At 47.9% G+C, this 24,087-nt stretch overlaps 1 protein-coding gene across 1 annotated transcript in view; it reads right to left on the bottom strand.

The window, feature by feature from the left end:
- Positions 1 to 1,414: 1,414 nt before the first annotated feature.
- LOC111151272 (serine carboxypeptidase 1) overlaps positions 1,415 to 24,087 on the bottom strand; it is a 32,305-nt gene continuing 9,632 nt past the window's right edge. Inside the window, exons 4-13 of the mRNA XM_022509150.1 lie at positions 21,064 to 21,219; positions 20,672 to 20,746; positions 16,024 to 16,096; positions 11,760 to 11,797; positions 11,269 to 11,397; positions 10,571 to 10,664; positions 9,546 to 9,659; positions 7,430 to 7,567; positions 5,703 to 5,866; positions 1,415 to 2,010 (exon numbers count right to left, since the gene is read on the bottom strand). Of these exons, the coding sequence (XP_022364858.1) occupies positions 1,948 to 2,010; positions 5,703 to 5,866; positions 7,430 to 7,567; positions 9,546 to 9,659; positions 10,571 to 10,664; positions 11,269 to 11,397; positions 11,760 to 11,797; positions 16,024 to 16,096; positions 20,672 to 20,746; positions 21,064 to 21,219 (1,044 nt within the window). The 3' untranslated portion in view covers positions 1,415 to 1,947. The remainder of the gene's footprint in view (positions 2,011 to 5,702; positions 5,867 to 7,429; positions 7,568 to 9,545; positions 9,660 to 10,570; positions 10,665 to 11,268; positions 11,398 to 11,759; positions 11,798 to 16,023; positions 16,097 to 20,671; positions 20,747 to 21,063; positions 21,220 to 24,087) is intronic.

Genomic DNA, 24,087 nt, shown 5'->3' on the forward strand with positions numbered 1-24,087 from the left:
GTAAATGAAGCCCCAGACCTCCTTCCCACGTGAACTGATCACAGGGAGTTTCCCATGAAGGCATGGCTGTGGGTTGAGAGAGAATGTAATGTAGCAGGAGGAGGGCTTTGGGCATTGTGGAATTGGTGATAGGATCTTTTTTTTTTTTTTTTAAAGATTTTATTTATTTATTTGACAGGCAGAGATCACAAGTAGGCAGAGAGGCAGGCAGAGGGAGAGAGGAGGAAGCAGGCTCCCCGCCAAGCAGAGAGCCCGATGCGGGGCTCGATCCCAGGACCCTGGGATCATGACCCGAACCGAAGACAGAGGCTTTAACCCACTGAGCCACCCAGGCGCCCCTGGTGATAGGATCTTAAGGCAGGAGAAGATTCATTTCCTCAGGCTGGGATGGAAGGGCTGCGTCTAGTGGCAAAAAAAAAGGTCAGAGGTCTCTAGCTTCACTGGAATCTGCCCATGTGCACATCCTAATGTTCAAATTCAGATCCCTTCCCAACTAGTACCCTAATTTCTTTTCCTCCTTTTTTCTTTTTTTAAAAGTTGGCTCCATGCCCAGCATGGGGCTTGAACTTAGGACCCTGAGATCCAAAATCTCGTACACGACTAACCGAGCCAGCCAGGTGCCCCCTAACACCCTAACTTCTATGAAAGTGATCCTGTGAGGTTGGGAATTCAACTGTGTTGTAATTCAGTGCCAGAAGGACTCACAAGATTCAGTAAGTATACTCACAGCTACCTTTTCTTCCAGCAAAGGACCCAGCAAAAGCAGCAGGAGAATATGCACTGGTGGGGTCCAGTGGGACCCAGCATAAGCCTGTCACATTCTTCCATGTCCAAGGGTACACAGGAGTGCTTTCTTCCCAACAGCAAATCATGGTTAAGTGCAGGGTAGCCCTGCCCCAGCGGCCCTGCGTTAATCTCAGGTCTGAGCCCCGGGGAGGGTCATGTAGACTTAACCCACTATTTCTTTTTTTCTAATTTAAATTCAATTAGCTAACATATAGCACATTATTAGTTTCAAATGCATAACCCGCTATTAACACTCTGTTCCACAGGAAGGCTCTGGGTTTGGTTTTCAGTATCTCAGCCCCACAACCACAAGACAGAGTGTTTTTTTCAGGGTTGTCACAGAAGCTATGACCTCCCTTCTGCAGACCATGAGCTGTAGATGAAAACTTGAAAATCCTGACTTTTAAGTTAAAGACATCATTTTCATTTTAAAAAGAGAAGTTACAGTTCTTTGACTAAACCATTGTGCCTTTAGGAATCTACCATACGAAAATAAGGAGGATATGTATAAAAATATAACTGTCAAGATGAATCACCAGAGCACTGTCTCTAGCAGACACACAGGCGCTGCTCACATGAAACCGTTGTGCCTCACGGTACATCCATGAAGTGGAATGCTCAGCAGCTATTAAAAATGTCACAAGAGAACATTTATTGACATGAAAAGGTGATAGGACAATTGGTATGTGTGCCAGGTAGTCAGACAACATACAGTAATGATTCCATTTCTGTAAAAAACATATATGCATATATGGCAAAAAAAAAAAAAAAAAGACTTACAAGGCTGGACAGTAAAAGGGTAACCGAGCTTGTCCCAGGGAAGGGAGTGAAAGGGTGTTTATTCTATTTACTTGTATTTCTTTTTTTTCTCCATAAATCACATCATTTTGTAATGCCAAAATGTCAAACCTATTTCATCGCTTCACTTTGATTAAAACAAATCCGTCGGGAAAAAATGGGAGTTCTTCAGAAGCAGAAATGATTTCCAAGTTGCCGCGGAGACAGCGAGTGTGTTCTCAGGAGACGCGGGCGGGAACCTTCACTCTGACAGGCAGGCGGGGTTCCGTGGGAGATGGGCAGGAGGCCGGTGCCTCCTACAGCGTCAGGGTCCTGGCTCTGCCTCCCATGCTCTGGGGCGGAGCAACTCACCGCCAGTCCGTCCTACTCCTGCTGAGTCACCATCCTCATCATCTTCAGAGCCATGTCCCCTTGGTCAGAAGGAACCTAGGACCAAACAATCTCCTGAGCCCACACTCCTGGTTCTGGGTTCAGGGGCGATATCCTGAGACCCCGCTCCCAGGAGGAGTGCCGGCTCCGCGACAGCAGCCTAGGAGGACATCGCACCCGAGTGCGCCCCTTACGGGAGGGTCCCATCTGTGGAATGAACCCTGTGCAGGACAGAAGCTTGTCAGACTGCAGGGGAAAGACCCTGCTGCTCCATTTGGGGCTGATCTGTTGATTCTTAGGAAAGACCCTGCTGCTCCATTTGGGGCTGATCTGTTGATTCATTTATTTTTAAAGAGAGAGAGAGAGAGAGAGAGAGAGAGAGCATGCAAGGGCAGAGAGGGGTGGAGGGAGAGGGAGAGAGAGAGAATCCCAAGATGACTCTCCAAGGAGGTCAGAGCCTCAGCTGGGAATTGGTCCTAGGACCGTGAGATCAGGACCTGAGCAGAATTTAAGAGTCGGACACTTAACCCACCGAACCCCCCCCAGGAGTCCCTGCTGATTTCCTTATAAGACCTGTGCTTAAGTTACCAGGACCTAGCCTGTTCAAGGAAGAACAGAGATTCTAAACAATTTAAAGGATTCTCTGGGACTGGAGTACAAAATAGCCAAGAGGGAAGCTAATAGCGAATCTGTCAACAATACAACAAACAAACAAGATGCTTTGTTTGGGTGGTACCCTATTTTGGTATTATTGTTATTATTCAATTTTCTTTTGTTTTTCCTTTAGATTTTTCAGATAGGTTCCACACCCAGCGTGGAGCTCAAACTCATGACCCTCACATCCAGAGTCACACACTCTACTGTCTGAGCCCGTCAAGTGCCCCATCCCTTAGATTTTTCAGATAATTCCTTTATAAACTCCCTTCCCATACACCATGGAAAAGGGGAGGGACAGCAGCCTCAGTTTCTCCCCCACAAAGATGGGCGTCCTGTTGATGGTCCCAAGTTCTGAGAGCCCATGGCTCCATGATTCTCCACAGCACACTGCTGTCCCTTAGGTCCCCTGGAGGCACAGGCACAGTGGGGTATACCAAAAAGACATTTCATCAACTAAAGGGGAAGTGGTTGGGGGTAATTTAATAACAGTTTCCAGGAGCTATTTTAAGGCTGCCCCAACTGATGTCTTGCTTCTCTCGGTGACAAGCCAGAGGAAATGGGCCTGAACTCCGGCACACATGCTCTCCTTCCCCTCCCTATCCCCCTTCCCCCCCCACCTGCCCCTGCAGGGCCCTTCTCACAGCACTGTGCCCTAAGACTTCCTACTAGCTCCCTCCCTTGTTGATGCTGAGGGTACTGAGAATACCTAAAGTCACTCAGAAGTCTATCCTCGTACCTCTTCCTCAGGCCTTGTGATTTTTCACAAGTGTCCACCTCAGTGGGGAGCCTGCTTCTCCCTCTCCCTGCCGCTCCCCCCTACTCTCTAACACTCTCTCTCTCTCTCTTAAATAAATAAAATCTTGAAAAGAAAAAACCCCGACAAAATGTCCTCTTAACCCTGGGTGCTGCTGCCTTGTTCATGGTCTCTCCACATAAAAGGGCAGGCTACTACCTCCTTCCGGTTTCTGAGAGGAAGCTGTCTTCCACCCACTCACTGCTCGTTCATCTGCTCCACCCCATCCATGCTGGCTTCCCGGCCAGCCATTGCCCTGAAAGCGCTTGCCACGAGCTCTACAGATACCACTTGGCCCGAATCCCCGCTGACACTTCGCTCCTTTATCTGAGCCAGTGGCAGCTTGGGACACCGCCAGCCCCTGGCGACTTTGCGCATGTCCAGGTCCCTGGTCTCCCTCTTCCTTTTATGGCTGCCCTTTCTCAACTGTCATTTGTATGCCCTTCTTTTACCTCCTGCCTCTTTTTTTTTTTTTTTTCCAATTTATTTATTTGACAGAGACAGAAGGAGCACAAACAAGGGGAGTGGCAGGCAGAGGGAGAGGGAGAAACAGGCTCCCCGCGGAGTAGGGAGCCTGATGCAGGCAGCACTCAACCCCAGGACCCCCGATCATGACCCGAGCCCAAGGCAGACCCCAACCGAGCCACCCAGGCACCCCCACCTCCTGCCTCTTAAATACTGGTGTACCCAGGGCCTGTCCCCAACCTTTTTCATATTCGACTCCCAAATCTCAGTCTCTAAGAACAAAAATTTGACTCCGGATCATATACACACAGTGTATTCAGTTGCCTTATGAGTGTCCCACTTGCCGGTTCTACAGGCAAACAGGTACCAAGTCCAGCCAGTTCTCCCTTCTGATGCTTTATCAGCTCCCTCTACTTCTCTTCCTCCTGGATTACTGTAAGAGCGCCTTAGAGGGGCGCCCAGGTGGCTCAGTTGGTTAAGCATTTCTGCCTTCGGGTCAGGTCATACTCCCAGAGTCCTAGGATCAGCCCCGCTGCATTGGGCTCCCTGCTCAGCTGCTGCTCCCTCTGCTGTTCCCCCTGCTTGTGCTCTCTCTGTCAAATAAATAAATAAAATCTTGAAAAAAAAAGTGCCTTAGATTGGTTCTTTGCCCCAGTCTCATCCCAGGCCCTTGGCTGCTAGAATGCTATTTCTTAGACAAATGTGGCGATTTCACTCCTTTGCTTTAAGACCCTCACTGGCACCCCGTTGGTTTCAGGATACGTGTGAGCTCCCTAACAAGGAATCCCCAGCCTCATCTCTCCCCCCAGTGCCCCTCCTGAGGCTCCGCCCATGCAGTTCTCCTTGTTCCTACACCTCCTCCTTGCCTAGCTAACACCCCTAAGGAGTTGGTTTCTGGAGAGGGCACTTCAGTTCCTGCTGAAATCTCTCTTAGCATCTCCTCAGCCATCCAAGTAAATACACTATGTGGGCTTGATGTACAAATGGAGCTTACAGACGAGTTTTCTAGCCAGACCACAGCCCCTCAGCCCCTTCTCTGTGGAGATTCTGTCCTAAGCACTAGGGGGCCAGGCAGAGAGAGCTTCCCAGAAGGCACCTTACCACCCCTTCCAATGAATCTCCTCCAGGAAACCACGTCCTGGGAAGAAGAGAGACCCTGCATTTAAGCCGCCAGACCAAAGCCTCACTGTGAGGGAAGCACCTGACCCCTTGGGCGCCTGCACAGGTGTCTGCATCCGTACGTGCACACACACGTGTGTTTACGGTGGATTTATCCCTCCAGAATCTCCCTCAGCCTGTGAACAGCCACTAAATCAACCTACGACCTAAGGGGAGATAGTGTATTCACTTGGCACGTGAAGACCACTTCATCTTTGCACACAAAGCCACTTCCAAACTGCAAATCTGGAAGCTACTGCAGCTCAAACACTCCCCCACACCTTGTCCCATGCACTGCAACTCAGCTTTCCAGGTCGCGGAACTTTGGTTTTCTCTCCCCGAAAATGTTAGGGAAAGACAATTTCTCCCTTCTTCCCCCAAGACAAACAATTAAGAAGAAAGTAACATTAAACTCATTTGAACTAAAAAATCAAAGATAGAGAGCCTGGTTTAATGCTCTCAGAAGGATTTAGCTTTTTTTAAATGAGACTCTCTAGAGCCAAAGGAATGAAGCATTAATAGTAGGACTTTAGTAGAGACCTGGAAACCCTCCCCAAACCAAAGCACTTCTTTTAAGACCAATCCAGGCACTGCACTCATGCATCATCAATCACACGTGGCCTCCCTCTCAGGACAGCTAAGAGTCCACGACCAAGGCTGAGGGACACAGCCTTACCATGTGCCCAGCTCTGAGGATCCAGTAGAAAGCCAGGTTCTTGTAGGACTTGACGAAAGCAGACGTTTCCGAAGACTTAGGGTCACTGTACACAGCCTTCCACTTCAGCTGCTTGAATTTGGGCAGCTCTGCCCACTTCAGTTTCCGCACCCAGGCCTCCTGACCTGGTGAGAGGCACAGAGCAGGGCCTGGCATCAACAGCTGGTTGGGGTAGAAACAAAATCTAGATCCCATCGCTTTGCCTTTCCCAAACTGTAACATGCATAGAACCCATCCTGAGATCTGGTTAAAATGCAAACTGGGAGTCAGTAGGTCTGGGGAGGGCCGGAGACTCTGCCTTTCCAGTGAACTCCCAGTGATGCCCAAGATACCCAGAAGAAACCTAAATGCTGAGAAGCCTGACTACGTTTACCTCTGTCTTTCCCACCACTGTATGCTCTGAAGGAAGGAAACTGGGGACCTCTGCAGGTGTAAGACTCTCTGGAGGACTGTGAAGTCTCAGGGTGGGGAGATGCTAACGGGGATCCCCTGGGCAGGTCATGGAAGAAACACAGAACCCTTTCAAAGTGGCCTTAGTGCCCTTGGCTCACAACTGGTGGAAATATTCAATCCCACTGACCTTAAGAGGTGCGTCATAGACCTGTCAGACCAGGTGCCTCGATTTACCTGCTGGTTCTGAGAACCTGTCTCTCAGTCCTTAGCTGGCCCTACTGAAACAGAACCACAAAGGCCATTTCCCTCAGGTCTTCAGGTTTAGAGCCAGCAGGGTTTAGTTTCAGTTCAGCCTGCAGAGCTTACCACCTACTGGGCCCATGACAAAGATTCAACTCAACAGTGCCTTGATCCCATGGCCAGGAAAAGGTCTCCCTTTCTATTTTTGGCAGGAGTAGGTGTAGTGTGTTTCTTAATCATACATAAGGGCCTCAAAATCTGGCAGGCCCAGGCTTCTCTAAGGGGTCACCATGATGAGGGAGCAGGAGGCTAGCCGAGGGCAAGCAGAGGCTGACACCCTGCAAATGCCGCCCCCCCCCCCCCCCCCCGGCAGGATCTGGGACACATTCTTCAGGCACTCCTGGCTGCCTTAAAGCTAAGGGAAGGAAAAGCAAATGATTCCCTAACAGAGATCACAGTCCAGCAAGACCTCTGCTTCCCTCAGTTTACAAATGTTTTCATGATTTACGAGAAAAAAGCATTCTTAGCAATCACCTAACTTCCAGAAGGAAACTCCCAACTGTCTTAATGTTAATGCTTTACTAGAGGGAGAAACACTTGAACTTGACAATAGCAAGGCCTCTAATATCTTGTAGGTCCTCTTTAGCATACAAAAGTTTTGAAAATCCCCCCCCTTTTCCTTACCCCCAACTCCAGAGTATATAATCAGCCACCCCTCAGAAGCCCAGGGCAGCAGCTCATTCTGCCTATGGGTCCTGTCCCTGTACTTTCAGAAAATCACCGTTCCGCACCAAAGATGTCTCAAGAATTCTTTCTTGGTGGTCAGCTCCAGACCTCACCCCACCAAACCTCACCTACATTCAAAAACTGTGTCAACACCTCTGTTCTCTTCAAAGAAGTCATGCAGATGAGCGGAACACGAACTGGCCTTCTTCCTGGCATTTCAATGTCACCAGCCCCAAGAATGGCATGTCTGGGGCCAGTTCCCTTCCAGCTCAACCTACCGAACTGCTCTCCTTGGGCACTAAGGAAAAGCACTAAGAGTGCTTTCCTACCTACGGTGTCCACGATGAGATCGAGCTGTCCATTATAGATGGTCACGTTGACCCCGGCTTCCAGCAGTTCGTCCACGATGCTGATGACCGGCTTCATGAAGTCGCCCTCCATGTTCTGGAAGACATTGGCAGACTGGCCTACACATGGGGAAAGAGAAAGAGGTGAGAGCCCGCAATCTGCCAGCATAAAGGGCACCTTTCAGACCAGAACATCCTGGGCTCCGGCACCCAAAAGTAACCACTGTGCTTCACCTAACAAAGGCTGAGCCCAAGTGCTTCACCAGCAGGGACCAGCCAGTCCAGAAATCCATGCCCTGAGCTGGTCACCTGAAGCCTAGTACCCACGCAGATAGAGCTTGTTAGGCCGGTCTTCTCAGGGAACAGTCTCTGCTTTGGGGCACGTCTTAGTTTCCCTCCATAGCTAAGTAACACCAGGGCCACACTGTAAGTCCTGCACAAGTGGGGCCACCCTACTAATAAACCAAATCAGATCCAAAGCAATGCGGAGCCTCCCTGCCAGGGAGCCACGGGGAGGACAAGCCCCAGGCAAGAGAGGAGATGGTTGGCACTGCACCCCAGGCAGATTCCTGTCATCTGTGACACTGAACCCCACAGTGACACCCCACAACGACGGCAACTACTGCGCATTTCTGTCCGCTCGTCATTGGGTTAAGCAAGCACTTTACAAACAACATCGCATTTTCTCTTCACCAATCCCGGAACATAAGGGGTCCTAACCTGTGCAGTGGTTAAAGCAGACGAGGCTCCAAGAGGCTAAGAAACATGCCCACAGTGACAGAGCTGGTCAGTGGCAGGTGGGGCTGTGGGCACAGGCCTGGCGGGCCCCACAGTGTGTGCGGAGCCTGAACTGCAAACCCGAGCTCAACGCCCTGGGTGTGGGTATCGGCCAGCCAGCTTGTCCTTTCCTAGACACAGCTGGAGGCACAAAGAGTTTTCTCTATCACTCATCGTCTGCCAAAATGTAGTCTCCTTGCCCGTCCAGCTGCACAGGGCAGGGAGGGTCCCCGGAACCAGAGAAGCTGGCGCTGGAGAACCCAGTCACAGGGATCAACGAAAGGGGCAGAGCAGGCTTGACCTTAGCTGCCTTCCTGTGACCTGTAACGGCTCACACCCCTATTCTCAGTGCCACCTGGCTCCCTGGGGGGGGTACCCCCCAAAAGCTCTGACATCGGATTATTTTTATTTGATCTAATTAACTCCCTCCACCCCCACCCCCATTTCTAGAAAACTCTAAGGGGTGAGGCAGAAATGAAGACACCGGAGCTGGGAGGAGTCCTCTGCGAACTGTAATTTGGGAGGAGGGCCCGTGTACCCTGAGGAAGCCAGGGCTGGAGCCGCGTCTTAGCCTCTCCGCAGCTGTCAAGGGGCTGCCCTAGAAAGGCATCGCTTTGGGGGAGCTCACACATAAAGGAAGCCCTCTTCAGCTTGGCCTGTCTCCCCTCCAGGGAGCCCCCTCCCATTGGCTCACAGCCTCCCTATAGGACTGAGTTCTGATCTCTGGTCCTGTTTTCTGAAGACCAATAGTTCCTAATATGGCCCCCAGAACAGAAGGCAGTAGACCCTGGAACCACATCCAGCATGAGGAGGTGGGGGGGGGGGGCGGGGGGGCCGAGAGGGGGGGGTGTGGAGGGGGGCTGGCCAGGGAGCTGGTCAAAACCCACCCCAAAGGATCTTGGTCTGGAAGTCACACCCACAACCCCCGGTGGCTTTAGGCTTGGCTTTTTAATCTCAAGTTTGTTTGTTTTTTTAATTATGGAAAACCTCAAACTGATAACAAACAGTCAGAAGAGTGAGAGGATTCCCAGGTGCCCACAATCTGGCTTCAACAATTATCAACGCCCACCCCATCCTCTCATTCCCCTCCCCACCCACTTCCCTACCAAGGTCTTACTCTGAACCGGCGTTGGCAGGTTATTTACTGTCTCTGCATGTGCTTGCTCACCTATAAAACGTGGCCAGTAATGCGGTCCTATCTGCAACCTGTCCTCACCATCAACAAAGCCCATTCTTCAAATGCAGGCCTCTGAACCCGCATCTCTACTGCCCCACCCCCCACAGAGGGCGCTTTATCAGGTCTCGGAAGTGAAGTACCTACCTCCCCAGGAGCAATCCTCAGGAATAATTTTGAGCTTCTTCCTAATGGGACCATTCATGAGCTGACTCAGGGAGTCCTGCTGGAGGTGTCTCACGTGGCGCTGGTAAAGATGAACTGAAACAAACTGGCACCCGGTGAGCCAAGGGACTGGAAATACCACCCAGAGAATGTCTTCCCCTGAGGCTGGGACAGTGTCTAAGAGGGAGGCTTTCAGCTGGAAGACTGAAAGCGTCACCTTCATTCACCCCAGATGGAGGAAGAAAGCCAGAAAGCCCCTGAAAGTGTCGAGATGCTTTATAAATTTTGATCGCTGCACTTTATGTACTTTGGGACCATTGAGACTATCCAGCACGGTCCAAGGCAGTCAGCTGAGACATGGAATGTAGAGGCTCCTGCAGCCTGCTCCCTATGGAGGGAGGATGCTGGGGCGTTCAGCATCCTCAGCAAAGCTGGCTCAGCTGAAGGACAGCTCAGTCCAGCCTTCAGAAAGACTGTAATGTGCACTGGGCAGAAGATGGTTTCCAAACGTCAAAAACAAGTGAAAGTAAAAATAAATAAATAAATAAATAAAAATAAATAAATATTTTAAATTAAAAAAATAAAAAACTAAAAAGTTTTTTTAAATTAAAAAATTAAAAATTTAAAAAATTAAACAAACAAACAAACAAACAACAACAAAAAAAACAAGGGAAAGAAGCCAGATGCAAAAGACCACCCACTGCATGGTTCCAGTTAGACCAAACTTCCATATCTAGAAACACAGACAGATTAGTGACTGCCTGGGGCTGGGTGTGGGACTGGAAACCAACTGCCAGGAGACACGGGATCTTTCTGGCATGATGGAAATTTCTAGAACTGGACTGTGGTGATGGCGGTGAGCACCTTTGTGAATACACTAAAACCACTGAATCTTACACTTAAAATGGGTGAATTTTGTGGCGTGTAAATTATGTCACTAAGGTTAAAAGAATTCTCTCTTGCATGGAGATGGACACAGGGGTCTCGCAACGTCAAGGTTCACTTACCTAGGGGGCTCTGGGTGAATTCTAGGCTGGACTTCACCACAGATGTGGGAGTGCTTTTAGTTAAGATGTTATAGAAGTTCACGCCATCTGTGTTCTGAAATACAGAATGGTAATTGGCTGTTTGTTTATTTATCTATTAACGAAGCTGCATAATAGAGAGGCAACTGGCTTTCCATCTTATCCGAGAACAGCTTTAAACTTTGTAAATTTGCCAGGACCAGAAAGAAATGCAGCTCCGAGGGCTGAGACCAGCCGTCAGCCTGATCCTGGGGCAGGGGGAGTGAGCAGTTAATCCACATGGAGCTCAGATGCTGGAGAAAACCAAGGGACCACGTGTTATTCTACAGGGAGAACAGGGCTAAGGAGGGTCCTGCACACTCGTCCTCAGCTGTGCATTCTTCCGTCCTGGCTCGGTGGGGGCAGAATGTTGCCTGGCAAGAATTCAAACATTCACTTCTGCAAGACATATCATTTCTCAGGATGTCCATACATTTGGTCAAGGGACAAGCGGGTCTGGCAGGCCTGGGGTGGTTTTCTGACCTCATCACTGATTCATCAGCTTTATTGTGTAGCACGTGACCCTTTTCAGATCTGCGGGGAGTCTCAGAATAGACCCAAACCCTGGTAGCACCAACCAGGGGGCCCTAGCTCCATGTGGGAACAAGGCAAGTGGGCTGCCCCCGAGTGTATCCCATTACCTGTTCAATGACCAATTCTGCTTTCCCCCACAGCTGGGTGGCCTCTTTGTAGAGCCCCTTATTCACGGCATCCAGGACATCCTCTGCAACCTGAGACACCTCCGCCAGGCCTTGGTCATCGAGAAGAGACTGGAATGCAAACCGAGAATGAGCAGGCCCGCTCTACTCAGAGACACAGACCCGGCATCACCACAGCTGGTGACAGGTGACAGAAAGAAAGAGAGCGAAACGCTGGCAGAGTCCAAATGGTGGGTATAGGGGTGTTCATGGGATCTTTCAACTTTTCTGCACATGTGAAAATTTTTCTCATAAAAAGTTGGGGAGATTTTAAACACTATGTTTCTTATACCTGGAGAAACAGGGAACTGGGCTGATGGTTCATTCAGTTTCCCCCAAGGGTGCAGTGTCAACTTCGTAGGCAAACCCAGCTAGCCTGTCTGTCCTGGGGACAGAGCCATGGAGGGTGCCGAGGTGGGGACTCATCTACTTACCATGCTGTATAGGAACGGTCCCCAGGAGAGCACCGAATCTGAAGGAAACCACACAGGTACAAAGTAAGTCCACCGTGGCTCTCCCTTCCAAAGAAGAACCCAACTGGGTTCCCTCCCAAAGTGGAGACAGAAGCAAGAAAGCTGGTGGCTTTGGGGCTATCGGCTCGTTAACTCACTGGTGCCCCTGGCAGGGCACCCCCACTCGGGAGGTGGCATGCTGTGGGGACCTTTCTGTTGATTCAGGGCTAATGACACGTTAAGTTGGCTTGATCTTGGAGCAGCGAGTGAGTCCTGGTCAGTGATGGCATCCCCCCAGGCATGCGGGGTGTGTGTGTGTGTGTGTGTGTGTGTGTGTGTGTGTGTGTGTGCGCACGCGCACGCACACACACACGCACACAGATTCCTCTCTGCTAGACCTCTGGGCTTTCCGACAGCTTAGAATATTCCCCCCACCCTCACATTTCTGCTCTGTATTTGCTCCTCCGGTCTGGGGACACTAGCTTCTGCCGAGGAGCTAATTAAGGAGGAAGACTATGGACTTTGTAATTCAAGCGCCTAGGACTACACTACCAGCCAATTCTTTTCTATTCCACAAACATATTTGAGGATTTACAAAGGGTCTGAAGCCAGCAAGGAATTTTAGAGATATAAACGAGTAAAATAACGCCTGCCCTCAGATAGAATAGTTGGGCTTGGTCTAACAGATTTGCAACTCCCATAATTCTACGTAAGGCTAGTACCACTGAGATGTGCCAACAAAGTATCAAGGACCACAACTTGCACACTGGATATGTCACTCCTTTGCTTAAAAGACTTTAATAGTTCCCTAAGGCCAAGCATCTCAAAGTATGTTTCAAGGAGCTTCAATACTGCAGGAGTTCAGCCTACGTATCAGAGAAGAAAAAACAATTCTTCAGTTAAATATCTCTGAGGCTATGCAAAACAGAGTATTTTTCCCCCCCTGCAGGACTTCTCAGAGCCTTTCACAGGCCTGTGAAACCTTGAAGAGGTAGAGCCAGTACTGAGCCCTGGCAACTTACCTGACCACGAAGCCCTTTGTATAGCACCTCAGTGGTCTGGTATTCTTCAGGGTACACCCTGAGACATGCAGACGTACCAGGGGACCTCACTATCCTTCATCTCTCCAACTTAACTGTCAAGTTTGTGCCTTAGTTTCTTGAAATAGAGAATCGTCTGCAACTTTCCAATGTGCCCATTCCCTGCTGGATCTGGACCAGGGAGGGACAAAACTTTTCTATAAAGGAACAAACAGTAAACATTTTTTGCTTTCCAGGCCAGGTGGCCTCTGTTGCAACTACTTGACTCTGTTGCGGCAACCTCCAAATAGCCACACACAACATGTAAATGAATGGGCGTAACTGTGTCCCAGTAAAAAGCTTCTCTACCAAAGGAGGGTGGCAGGACAGACTCAACTTGTACGCTGTAGTCCGCCAACCTCTGATGTGCAACAGAAGTTTCTGAGGTGATGGAAATATTCTCTATCTATGTGATCCAGGATAACTCTACAGTCATGTGTGGCTACTGGGTGCTTGAAATGTGGACAGTGTAATTGAAAGATTAAAATTTTTATTGTATGTTAATTAATTTAAATTTAGCTACATAAGGCTACGGCTACCATCTTGAACTGTGTAGATCTTCTTGAAGACATGGAGCATGTCTGTGCATCCTTCCTAGCACCTAGCAAAATGGCTACTACCTAGCAAATAATAATTGTTCATATAAATTAACAGTATTTCTCTCTCAAAAAAGAAGTACTTCTGGGATGGTAGGGTGAGTGGATCTGAAAGGAGGGATTCAGATCTGGGCAGAAGATTTCTTTTTTCTTTCTTTCTTTTTTTTAATTGAGAGAGAGTGCGCAAGTGCAAACAGGAAGTGGGGGGTGGGGGGAGGGAGGGGCAGAGGGAGAGAGAGAAAGAGAAAACACGGGGCTTGATCTCAGGACCCTGAGATCATGATCTGGAGCCGAAATCAAGAGTCAGATGCTTAATCCAATGAGCCATCCAGGCGCTCCTGGGGAGGAAGATTTCTAAGGGGAAGTTCGTCACAGTAAGGTGAAAAAAGGTAGATTTTGGACAGGATGAATGGCACTTGTTTTTTGTTGTTGTTGTTGTTTTGGTTTTTTAAACTTCTTTTTTTGCTTTTCATTTATTTGACAGAGAGAGAGAGAGAGAGATCACAAGTAGGCAGAAAGGCAGGCAGAGAGAGAGAGAAGCAGGCTCCCCCTCAGCAGAGAGCCCGATGGAGGGCTTGAACCCAGGACTCTGGGATCATGACCTGAGCTAAAGGCAGAGGCCTAACCCACTGAGCCAACCAGGGGCCCGATGAACAGCTCTTGTAAAGCCTTGTGTCTTGTGTGGTAGGTGCAGCGTCCTGGGTGAGTGCGTAGAGTCTGGAGCCTGCTGCCTGGACACGAATGCTGACTTTAGCTGTGTGACTTTAGGAAAATTGTTCAACCTCTCTGAGCCTCAGTTTCATCATCTCCAAAACTGTGATAATAATAGCATCCATCCCATGGAGCTGTCGTAAGCCTTAAATGAAGTTAATGCATGCCAAGTGGTGAGTGCTGTTAGGAAACTGTGATGAGACCCCAGAAGGCAGCATAAGGCCCATGGCTGTGACTTTGAGTGAGACAGGGGGCCTCAGGCCTCTGATCAAGGCTTCTGAAGCTTTATGTCCTAGGAGGTCTACCCAGGAAGGAAAAACAAAGAGAAGCTCTTCTCCTAATGCTAACTCCAGAGCTCTCACTTATGCCATTTCAGCCCCAGATGACGCCAAGAATAAGGGCAAGAGACACCATTCTCGGGAACCGTCGGGATACCCTGAATCCATTAGAGGCATGGCTCTATAACAAATCGAATCCCCACCTTTAAGGAGAAAAATATTGCTTTTTACAAATTACTATTTTTTTTTAAGATTTTATTTATTTATTTGACAGAGATCACAGTAGGCAGAGAGGCAGGCAGAGAGAGAGAGGAAGGGAAGCAGGCTCCCTGCTGAGCAGAGAGCCCGATGCGGGGCTCGATCCCAGGACCCTGGGATCATGACCTGAGCCGAAGGCAGAGGCTTTAACCCACTGAGCCACCCAGGCGCCCCTACAAATTACTCTTTTTTAAAAACCGAGGCATCATCACACATCAGAAATCATACATGCCAATTCAGACATTCTGATGAATACACACACCCACGTAATGACCACCCCAATGAAGACAGAGAGCACACACAGCCTAGAAAGTTCCTTGGTATCCCCTTCCAGCTCATTCCCCTCCCTTCTCCAGAGGTAACTTCTCTTCTAATTTCCTACTTTGTAGTTTGGTCTTGCCTGTGAAAAGTCACCTTCTGTTGGGTTCGAGTGGTTCTCAACCAGGAACATCAGGAGGAGCGTGTGGGTGTCACACTGGGGTGGGCATACTGACATCTGAAGGGTACAGATGCTGCTAATACCCCACAATGGACAGGACAAGTCCCACAACAAAGATTTATGTGGCTTCAACAGCCCTGAGATTAGAGTTAACCCCACCACCGTGACAACTTCTGACATGGGAAGCCACACCCCAGATGTCTGCATCACAAACCACTTTTATCTGTAGTCCCAAAGTGGACACTCTGGTCCTGAAACAATGAACTTGAGCGGCAGGACCTGATGGTAACATCTCACCACCACTGTGAGCAACAGATGGGAATTCCACCCCAGATGCTCATACAGACTGGGGTTTGAATCCTGATGGGGCCCCTCATGCTGTTGTGTCAGAGGGCAAATTCCATCACCTCTCTAGTCTTTAAAATGTTTTCAACTGTAGGGGCACCAGGGTGGCTCAGTCAGTTAGGCATCAAAATCTTGATTTTGGCTCAGGTCATGATCTCAAGGTTTATAAGATCGAGCCCTGCCTTGGGCTTGTGCTGGGCACGGAGCCTGCATAAGATTCTCACTCACTCTCTCTCGATCTCCCACTGTACCCCCTTCTCTTACTAAAAATAAAAGTCTTCAACTGTAAAATGTGATTCTTTTAGTGTAAGAATCAAATAAGAGAATTAATCTGGCCAGCAGCAATCCATGGTAGGAGCTCTATAAATGAGTTCTCATCCCCAAATTTCTTGGACACTCCTGGGGCAAACACTTTCTGCTTTGACATCTCTAAGGATCCAGAAAATTCTGTTTCCCCGTTTTTTGATCTGGACCACACAGCCCCAAGTCCCAGGGAAGGATGGAGAAAAGGAGTAAAGCATTGAAGGATTCTGGACTTACCAACAGGGGAGATCCACGAGTCACCCAAAGCGACACCGGCAAAGTTGCACTGGATGGTCCCTTGCTGAATGGCCTGAAAGAAGAGCCCGGAAACATTCTTGCCAAGGAAGCCCAGAGACCTTGTCCCTTCTTCAGCAGGAGGGAGCCAAGCCTTTATCCACCACCTTTCCCGAGCACAAAAAACTTCTGCCCATCCTTTCTAAGACTCCCTGGGTATCCGAAGACCTAAGAGACCCAGTGGAGAACCAGAGTAACTCTTTCCTGCTGCCATTTGCAAAATGAGGAAGAATCACTCGAGTTTCTCTCTACTGTTTTCACCAGAGTGTTGGCAGGATGTACGTGGGGTCTGGTGTGGCCCTAGCTTCTTTCCAGGGTCACTGGCACTCTTTCCCCTGAGGTCTGGGATCCTTCACAAGGTGCTGGGGTGGGGAGGACCTGGGTACAGGTCACTGTCCACATGGCAGTTGCTGAAGGGGTGGCGGTCCTCCTCAGGAGGTCCTTGAGGGAGGGAGGGATGCCTCAGAATTATACTATCATTTGTATAAAAATGAGAAAAGAAGAATATTGAGTGGACCCGTGAACACAGATAGGAATAGCACAAGTCCACTTACACACAGATTTTTTTCTAACAAACACAATACAGTAATGTAAATGTATTTCTCTTATGTTCTTCTTAATAGCATTTTCTTTTCTAGCTTACTTCACTGTAAGAATAGACTATATAATATACGTAACATACTTTATGTACTCAGCAAGGCTTCTGGTCAACAGGAAGCTATTAGTAGTTAAGTTCTGGGAGAGTCAAGTTATATTTGGATTTTCCATAGTCCTACTTATATGAGAAAATGAATCACTGTTACACACCTGAAACTAATGTAACATTGTGTGTCAAATGTACTCAGACAAACAAACAAACAAAAAAACGTGTTTAAAAAAGATGTATGTGGGGCACCTGACCTATTATAATATATGCTATCCAAAACTTTTTTTAAAATATTTTATTTATTTATTTGACACACAGAGAGAGAGAGATCACAAGTAGGCAGAGAGGCAGGCAGAGAGAGGGGAAAGCAGTCTCCCCGCTGAGCAGAGAGCTGATGTGGGGCTCGATCCCAGGACCCTGAGATCATGACCTGAGTTGAAGGCAGAGACTTAACCACTGAGCCACCCAGGAGCCCCTCTTTTTTTTTTTTTTTAATTTTATTTATTTGACAGAGAGAGAGACACAGCAGGGGGACAGGGAGAGGGAGAGGGAGAAGCAGGCTTCCCGCTGAGCAAGGAGCCTGATGTGGGGCTCGATCCCAGGACCCTGAGACCATGACCTGAGCCGAAGGCTGGCGCTTAATGACTGAGCCACGCAGGTGCCCCTGCTACCCAGAACTTTTACCTTGAATATATTAGACCTTTGTATCTAACTTACAGTTTCATAGGAAATACAATAGAGAGAGAAATAAGCTAAATAAAAAAACACAATGAAGATGCTACCAGACAAATCCAGAAAAGGAGACAAGCCATGGTCCGGTTTCTTCACCAAATCAGAGTCATAATAAAGGGGCTGCACTAGATGAAAACAGAATTTAGGGACACCGCAGCCAGATGTAATTCCTGCATCTGGGTTGAACAATGGCTTAGACTAACTGGCTATCAAGGACACGCTACTATCATTAATATTTGAGATGAATATCTAAGATGAAAAAGTACTGAAATGGGAAGGTGAGGACTAGCGACTGAAGAAAGAAGGCTGTAGACATTATGCCTAAGATGATCTCATATTGGTTTAAAAGCGTTTTATTACAGTGCAGAAGCAGATGTAAAGGCCATCCACTAAGGTGCTAGGGGGGCGCTCCACCTGGTGGGAAGGTGACGTTTTATTTAATTTGTGCTTGCTGTGGTTTTTTTTTTTTTTTTTTTTTTTTTTTGACAGACAGAGATCACAAGTAGGCAGAGAAACAGGCAGAGAGAGAGGAGGAAGCAGGCTCCCCGCAGAGCAGAGAGCCCGATGCGGGGCTTGATTCCAGGACCCTGGGATCATGACCTGAGCCGAAGGCAGAGGCTTTAACCCACTGAGCCACCCAGGTGCCCTGCTTGCTGTATTTTCTAATTTTCTGTTATGCACATATACTATTTCTTATGAAGTTTCATTTTTTTAACAGAACTAATAAATCTTAAAAAAGTAAAGGTCATACGAGCTCACTGGAAACAAACTGGAATACCGCAGGGGACAGGAGAAAATGTGGCGAACTTTCCCCTCTGTCCCACATGTGACCCCCTGCTCACCGGTCAGCCACAGTTCACATGGCACATACCTTAAACCCTTCCTTTGCTCTCACAAGCTTATACACACACATACATAAAGAGGCATCCATTCTTTATGACGGCTGCAAAGAGTTCCATGGAAAGATACACTTCCTTTACTTAACTAATCCTCTAAGGACAACCACTGACCTTATTTTCAGTTGACGGGCACGTAAACAATAGTGAATTAAACATCCTCTGACTTGGGGCGCCTGGGTGGCTCAGTCAGTTCAGTGTCTGACTCTTGGTTTTGGCCCAGGTTGTGATCTCAAGGTTTTAGGATCGACCCCCACACTGGGCTCCACGCACAGTGCAGAGTCTGCTTAAAACATTCTCCTTCTCCCTCTGCTCCCCCACCACCCCACACTCTCACTGACTCACTCTCTCTCTCTCTCTCTCTCGCTTGCTCAAATAAATAAATAAATAAATGTATGTTAAAGAAAAAAAATCCTCTGACACACACTCATGTAAGAATTCCCAAGGACAGGTTCCTGGAACTGAAACTATTGGGTCCAAGGGCATACAGATTTTAAAAGCTGACAGAGACTGCCAAATTGCCCTTTTATTTATTTTTTAAAAAGATTGTATTTATTTATTTGACAGAGAGAGAGACAGACAGAGAGCACAGGCAGGCAGAGTAGCAGGCAGAGAGAGAGAGTGAGAAGCAGCCTCCCCGCTGAGCAGGGAGCCCGACGCGGGACTGGATTCCAGGATCCTGGCATCATGACCTGAGCCAAAGGCAGTCACTTAACCAACTGAGCCACCCAGGAACACCCCCCCACACCCAAATTGTCCTTTTAAAATGTCAATTTTCATTTCCACCAAAAGTGCAGGAGAGCACTTATTTCCCTGACTTCTTACCAAAACTGGGTGTCACCAATATTTAAATACTTATAAGCCTTATAGATTTGGCTACTAACAAAAGTTGAGCATTTGTCCTATGTTCATGGCTGTTTGCATTTTTTCTATAAATGGCTTGTTTATATTTGCCCATTTGCTACTAGGATATTGTCCTTGTTTATGGTTATCAATATGAATACTTTTTTCTATCATATATTTGTGCACATATACATCTTTTGAAATTATCTATGGAACTCTGAAGTTTAAATGTGCATGGGGTCTAAATATGTCAACCTCATTCTTTTTGGCTTTTGGGTGTTCCATCCTATGACGGAGAGCGTCAGGGGCTCAGTCAGTTGTGTCCAACTCTTGATTTAGGCTCAGGTCAGGATCTCGGGGTTGTAAGATGGAGCCCCATGTTGAGTTCTGCGCTGGGCATGGAGTCTGCTTGAGATTCTCTCTCTCCCTCCCTCTGTCCTGCCTCCTTCTCTGGCTCACGTTCTCTCTCTCTAAATAATAAAAAATAATAATAATAATCATTTAAAAATGAAAAGAAAATTAAAACAATGAAGGAAAGCCTCAGGTTCTCTTACAGTTTGGGGTTTTATGCTTAGATTTTTTTTTTTATGTTTAAATTTTTTTTTTAAAGATTTTATTTATTTATTTGACAGAGAGAGATCACAAGTAGGCAGAGAGGCAGGCAGAGAAAGAGGAAGGGAAGCAGGCTCCCCACTGAGCAGAGAGCCCGACGCGGGACTTGATCCCAGGACCCTGAGATCATGACCCGAGCTGAAGGCAGCGGCCTAACCCACTGAGCCACCCAGGTGCCCCTTATGTTTAAATTTTTAATCTTGAACCAATATTTTATGAGAGAAAGAATTCCACATGATGGTTTTTCAAAGTGAGAGCCGTTCATTTCCATACCATTCACTGAGTATCCTATCTGCTGCCCAATGATTTGAAACGCCATCTTATCATTGCATATGATCATGCCATATGATCCTGTGCACGACACATATATGTTACTTACATACACGTATATACACATCATATCCTGCTACATTTAATCCATTAGTCTGCTGCTGTGCTAGTACCACATTGGTTTACTTGCTGCAGCTTTCTTTTTTAATTAATTAATTAATTAATTACTTTATTTGATAGAGAGAGACACAGCAAAAGAGGGAACACAAGCAGGGGAGTGGGAGAGGGAGAAGCAGGCTTCCCACTGAGCAAGGAGTCCAATGCAGGGCTCAATCCCAGGACCCTGGGATCATGACCTGAGCTGAAGGGAGATGCTTCACAACTTAGCCACCCATGTGCCTCATGGTGTAGCTTTCTTTATGGCCTGTTCCACATCTGCTAGGGCAACCTTCACTGTTCTCTTTGAAACCTTTTGTGGTTATTACAGACTTTATACAAGGTCCCACTCAAAGTATATTCAATATCAGGTGATAGAGAAAGGAACACAATCAGTTTTGTCTGAAACCAAAACAACAGTCCTCTCCCCCGTTACCTTATAAAGTTCTAGACCAATGCCGGCTGCCATTTTTCCTCCGTAGGACTCTGAGAAAATGTAGAATGGAATCGTCTAGCAAGAAAAGGGATTTACAAAGAATTAAACATGCTGAATGCCTTTTTTTTCCCCCCACATGAATTAATTTCACATTTCTACTGCATGTAATGGCCAGACAAATCTCTTTTCTTGGTCTTTTCCCCCATATCAAGCTCAAAACCACTTTTAGAGATGACAGAAACTAGAAGGCCACAACCTGCTCTTGGGTGTAGAAAGGTTTTCTCTGATAACAGCTGGACATTGAACTCCTGGGGAAATGGAAGTTAATTCAGATGGCTACAGCAGTGTGACTGCTACCCCCTTTGCTTAGCCGTCCCTGAGTCACTGTTCACCTGAAATTCCTTGTGGCAATCAAAGAAAGTCTTCAGGAGAACCATCATGTCTGACGCCACGGTGGCGAGGTCTTTGGCATACGCGTCACTCCTGTTCACGTAACTGAACCCAGTGCCCACCGGGTTATCCACAAATAGGAGACTGGCCGACTGGAGCTACATGTCACACAGGAAAGTCAAGTGGTACAATCAGTTAGTCACCAACTGTCTTTCCACCCTCTTTTTAAAATTTATTTTTATTTTATTTTTTTATTTCCACCATCTTCTATGCACTTGAACCCAGGCATATGAAAATATCAGTGAGTTTACAATCCTACTGCTAAAAGGGATTTCTTTTGTTTTTTTTTTAAAGATTCTATTTATTTATTTGACAGACAGAGATCACAAGCAGGCAGAGAGGCAGGCAGAGAGAGAGGAAGGGAAGCAGGCTCCCCACTGAGCAGAGAGCCCGACGCGGGGCTCGATCCCAGGATCCCATGATCATGACCTGAGTCAAAGGCAGAGGCTTTAACCCACTGAGCCACCCAGGTGCCCCTAAAAGGGATTTCAAAAAATAATAAGGGACAGGACAGGCGCCTGGCTGGCTTAGTCGGTAGAGCTTGCAACTCCTGACCTCAGGGTTGTGAGTTCAAGCCCCACACTGGGCCTGGAGCCTACCTTAAGAAAATAAATAAGAAGGGCCAGGAACATAGACTACTAAGGCAAAGAAAGGCAAAGGAAAGAAGAGGTATGTCCATATACATAGGGACCAAAGCATCCTAGCTGTCACTTTCACACAACACAGTGTCCTAAATGTAATCCGTGAGCTCAGGTAGGACCACACAGTGTCAGCAGGAGCCACGGCTCAAAGCAGAGACAGTACATCCCAGGTCTGAACATCACCCATCAGTTTTTTTCAAGATGAATCCAATTTCCACACCAGTCTGGCCTCCAGAACACCATGAGCACAGAATTTATCCTAATACCTTTTCCAAAGAGGCTCAGGGCTATAGACTCTTCTGTCTGGAAGGATCATCCCTGGTGACACAGTCCAGCCATGTCCTTTACCGATCAGGGAATTAAAGTTGAGAAAAGACCCAGGACTTGTCCAAGGAAGGTCACAAAGCTGGACAAATAATAGCAGCACCAGCATGCAGGCCTGGCCTCCTCACTTCTCATTCAGACTCTGCCGAGTCGTACTACGCTCTGAGTTCTGGGAAACTTGTGAACGAGCCAGTGTGGCACTTGGCTACTACACACGGGAGTGGTATTTCAGTCAGAAGCAAGTTCAGGAATGTTCCAGGCCAAGGGAACAGCATGTGCAAAGACCCTGAGGCAAAGGTAAACTGCACTTGAGGAGGACTAGCAGGGAGACAGACCAAGAGAATCCAAGAACTCCGAGGGAACCTTGAGGAAGAGGCGGTCCCGCACTGAGTCTTGAATGATAGACATGAGTACAGGAAGGCAGGAGAGAGTGAGGGGCCAAAGGAATGAGGTCCATGCCAAGGAACTGGCCAGGCAGAGGCCTGAAGGGAGGGTGTACAAAGACAGATGTTGGGACATGGGGCAGGAGATAGGTAGGGACCAGCTTATGCCCAGGAATCTGGCTCTGATCTTCTGGGAACTGGAAGATATTAAACTAAGGAACTAATTGCATCAGAGAGGCGCTCTGAAAGCAGCCACTAGAGAGGATGGGAAAGGGAGAGATGAAGGATGTTAACACACGTGGGGGTCTAACATAGAGTTGCCAGATGACCCAGCCACTCCACTTCGAGGTAGATCCCCCCACAAAACCCAAAACAGGAACTCCTACGAATGTTTGTGCCCCAGGGTCCCCTGCACTCATCATCAGAGCCAAAGGATGGAAACAACCCAGCTGTCCATCAACGGATGGAGAGACAGACAGAATGTGGTCCACCCATACAACGGAACGTTATTCAGCCGTACAAAAGGGGCTCTAGTGGCACATACGACATGGATGTACCTTGTAAATATCACGAGACGTGAAAGAAGCCACACACCGAAGGCCACATACTGTATGACTCCATAGTTACAAGACAGCTTACCCAGCCAAGTCGACAGAGACAAAGGTTGATGAGTGGCGGCCTAAGGAGAGACTAGTGCTTAATAGCTAAGGGGTATGTGGTTTTCTGGGATGGGAGGGTAGTGAAAATGTTCTGAAATTAACCGTGGTAACGGTTGTAAAACTGAATATACTGAAAGCCACTGAATCATACACTTTCAATGGGTGAGTCATATGGTGTGTGAATTTTATTTCAATAAGGCTATATTTTAAGAATTCGTTTTTAGGGGTGCCTCGGTGGCTCAGTCGGTAAGGCATCTGCCTTCGGCTCAGGTCATGATCCCAGGGTCCTGGGATCAAGCCCTGCGTCAGACTCTGTGCTCAGTGGGGAGCCTGCTTCTCCCTCTGCCCCTGCTCGTGCTCTCTCTCTCTCTCAAATAAATATAATCTTTTAAAAAAATAATTCATTTTTAGGTAAAACTGATTGGACAAGCAGGGTGAGGGGCAGGGGAAGACAAGGATGGCTCTCTGGTTTGGTTCAGGCATGTGACGGGATGGTGGGACCATTCGCCACAGCAAGGAACAATGGAGTTGGCTGGTTTTGTGGGTGGGCAGTCCAGTGTACTAATGACTATAGTTTGGGGTATGTTGAATAGGGAATTATGAGAGACATTCACGTGGAAACATCCCAGAAGCAAATGGAGAAAAGTTCTGGGGCAAAAGGTTCTGAGCTAGAGATAAGGACTTAGGAGTCATCACCTTCTATGTGTGATTAAAGCAGTCTGAGAGGACAGGGCTGCCTAGAGAACACACAGAAGAGAAAGTTACCAAGGACAGAGTACGGGACACAGAGTACGAGGCAAAAAAGTCCATGAAAAGAATCCTATGCAGGATCTGCCAGACTTGTGACTGGGAAGCCAGCAGGGCCCTGGGGACAGGCGCTCCAGCAGAGTTATGGGGAGAGAGTTAAGTGGGTTAGGACAGGGCTGCCCAACCTCGTCACGGAGACAGAGATTTGCGTA

This window comes from Enhydra lutris, unplaced genomic scaffold (genome assembly GCF_002288905.1).
Source record: "Enhydra lutris kenyoni isolate GAN:26980312 unplaced genomic scaffold, ASM228890v2 scaffoldscaffold26, whole genome shotgun sequence".
Classification (NCBI taxonomy): Eukaryota; Metazoa; Chordata; class Mammalia; order Carnivora; family Mustelidae; genus Enhydra; species Enhydra lutris.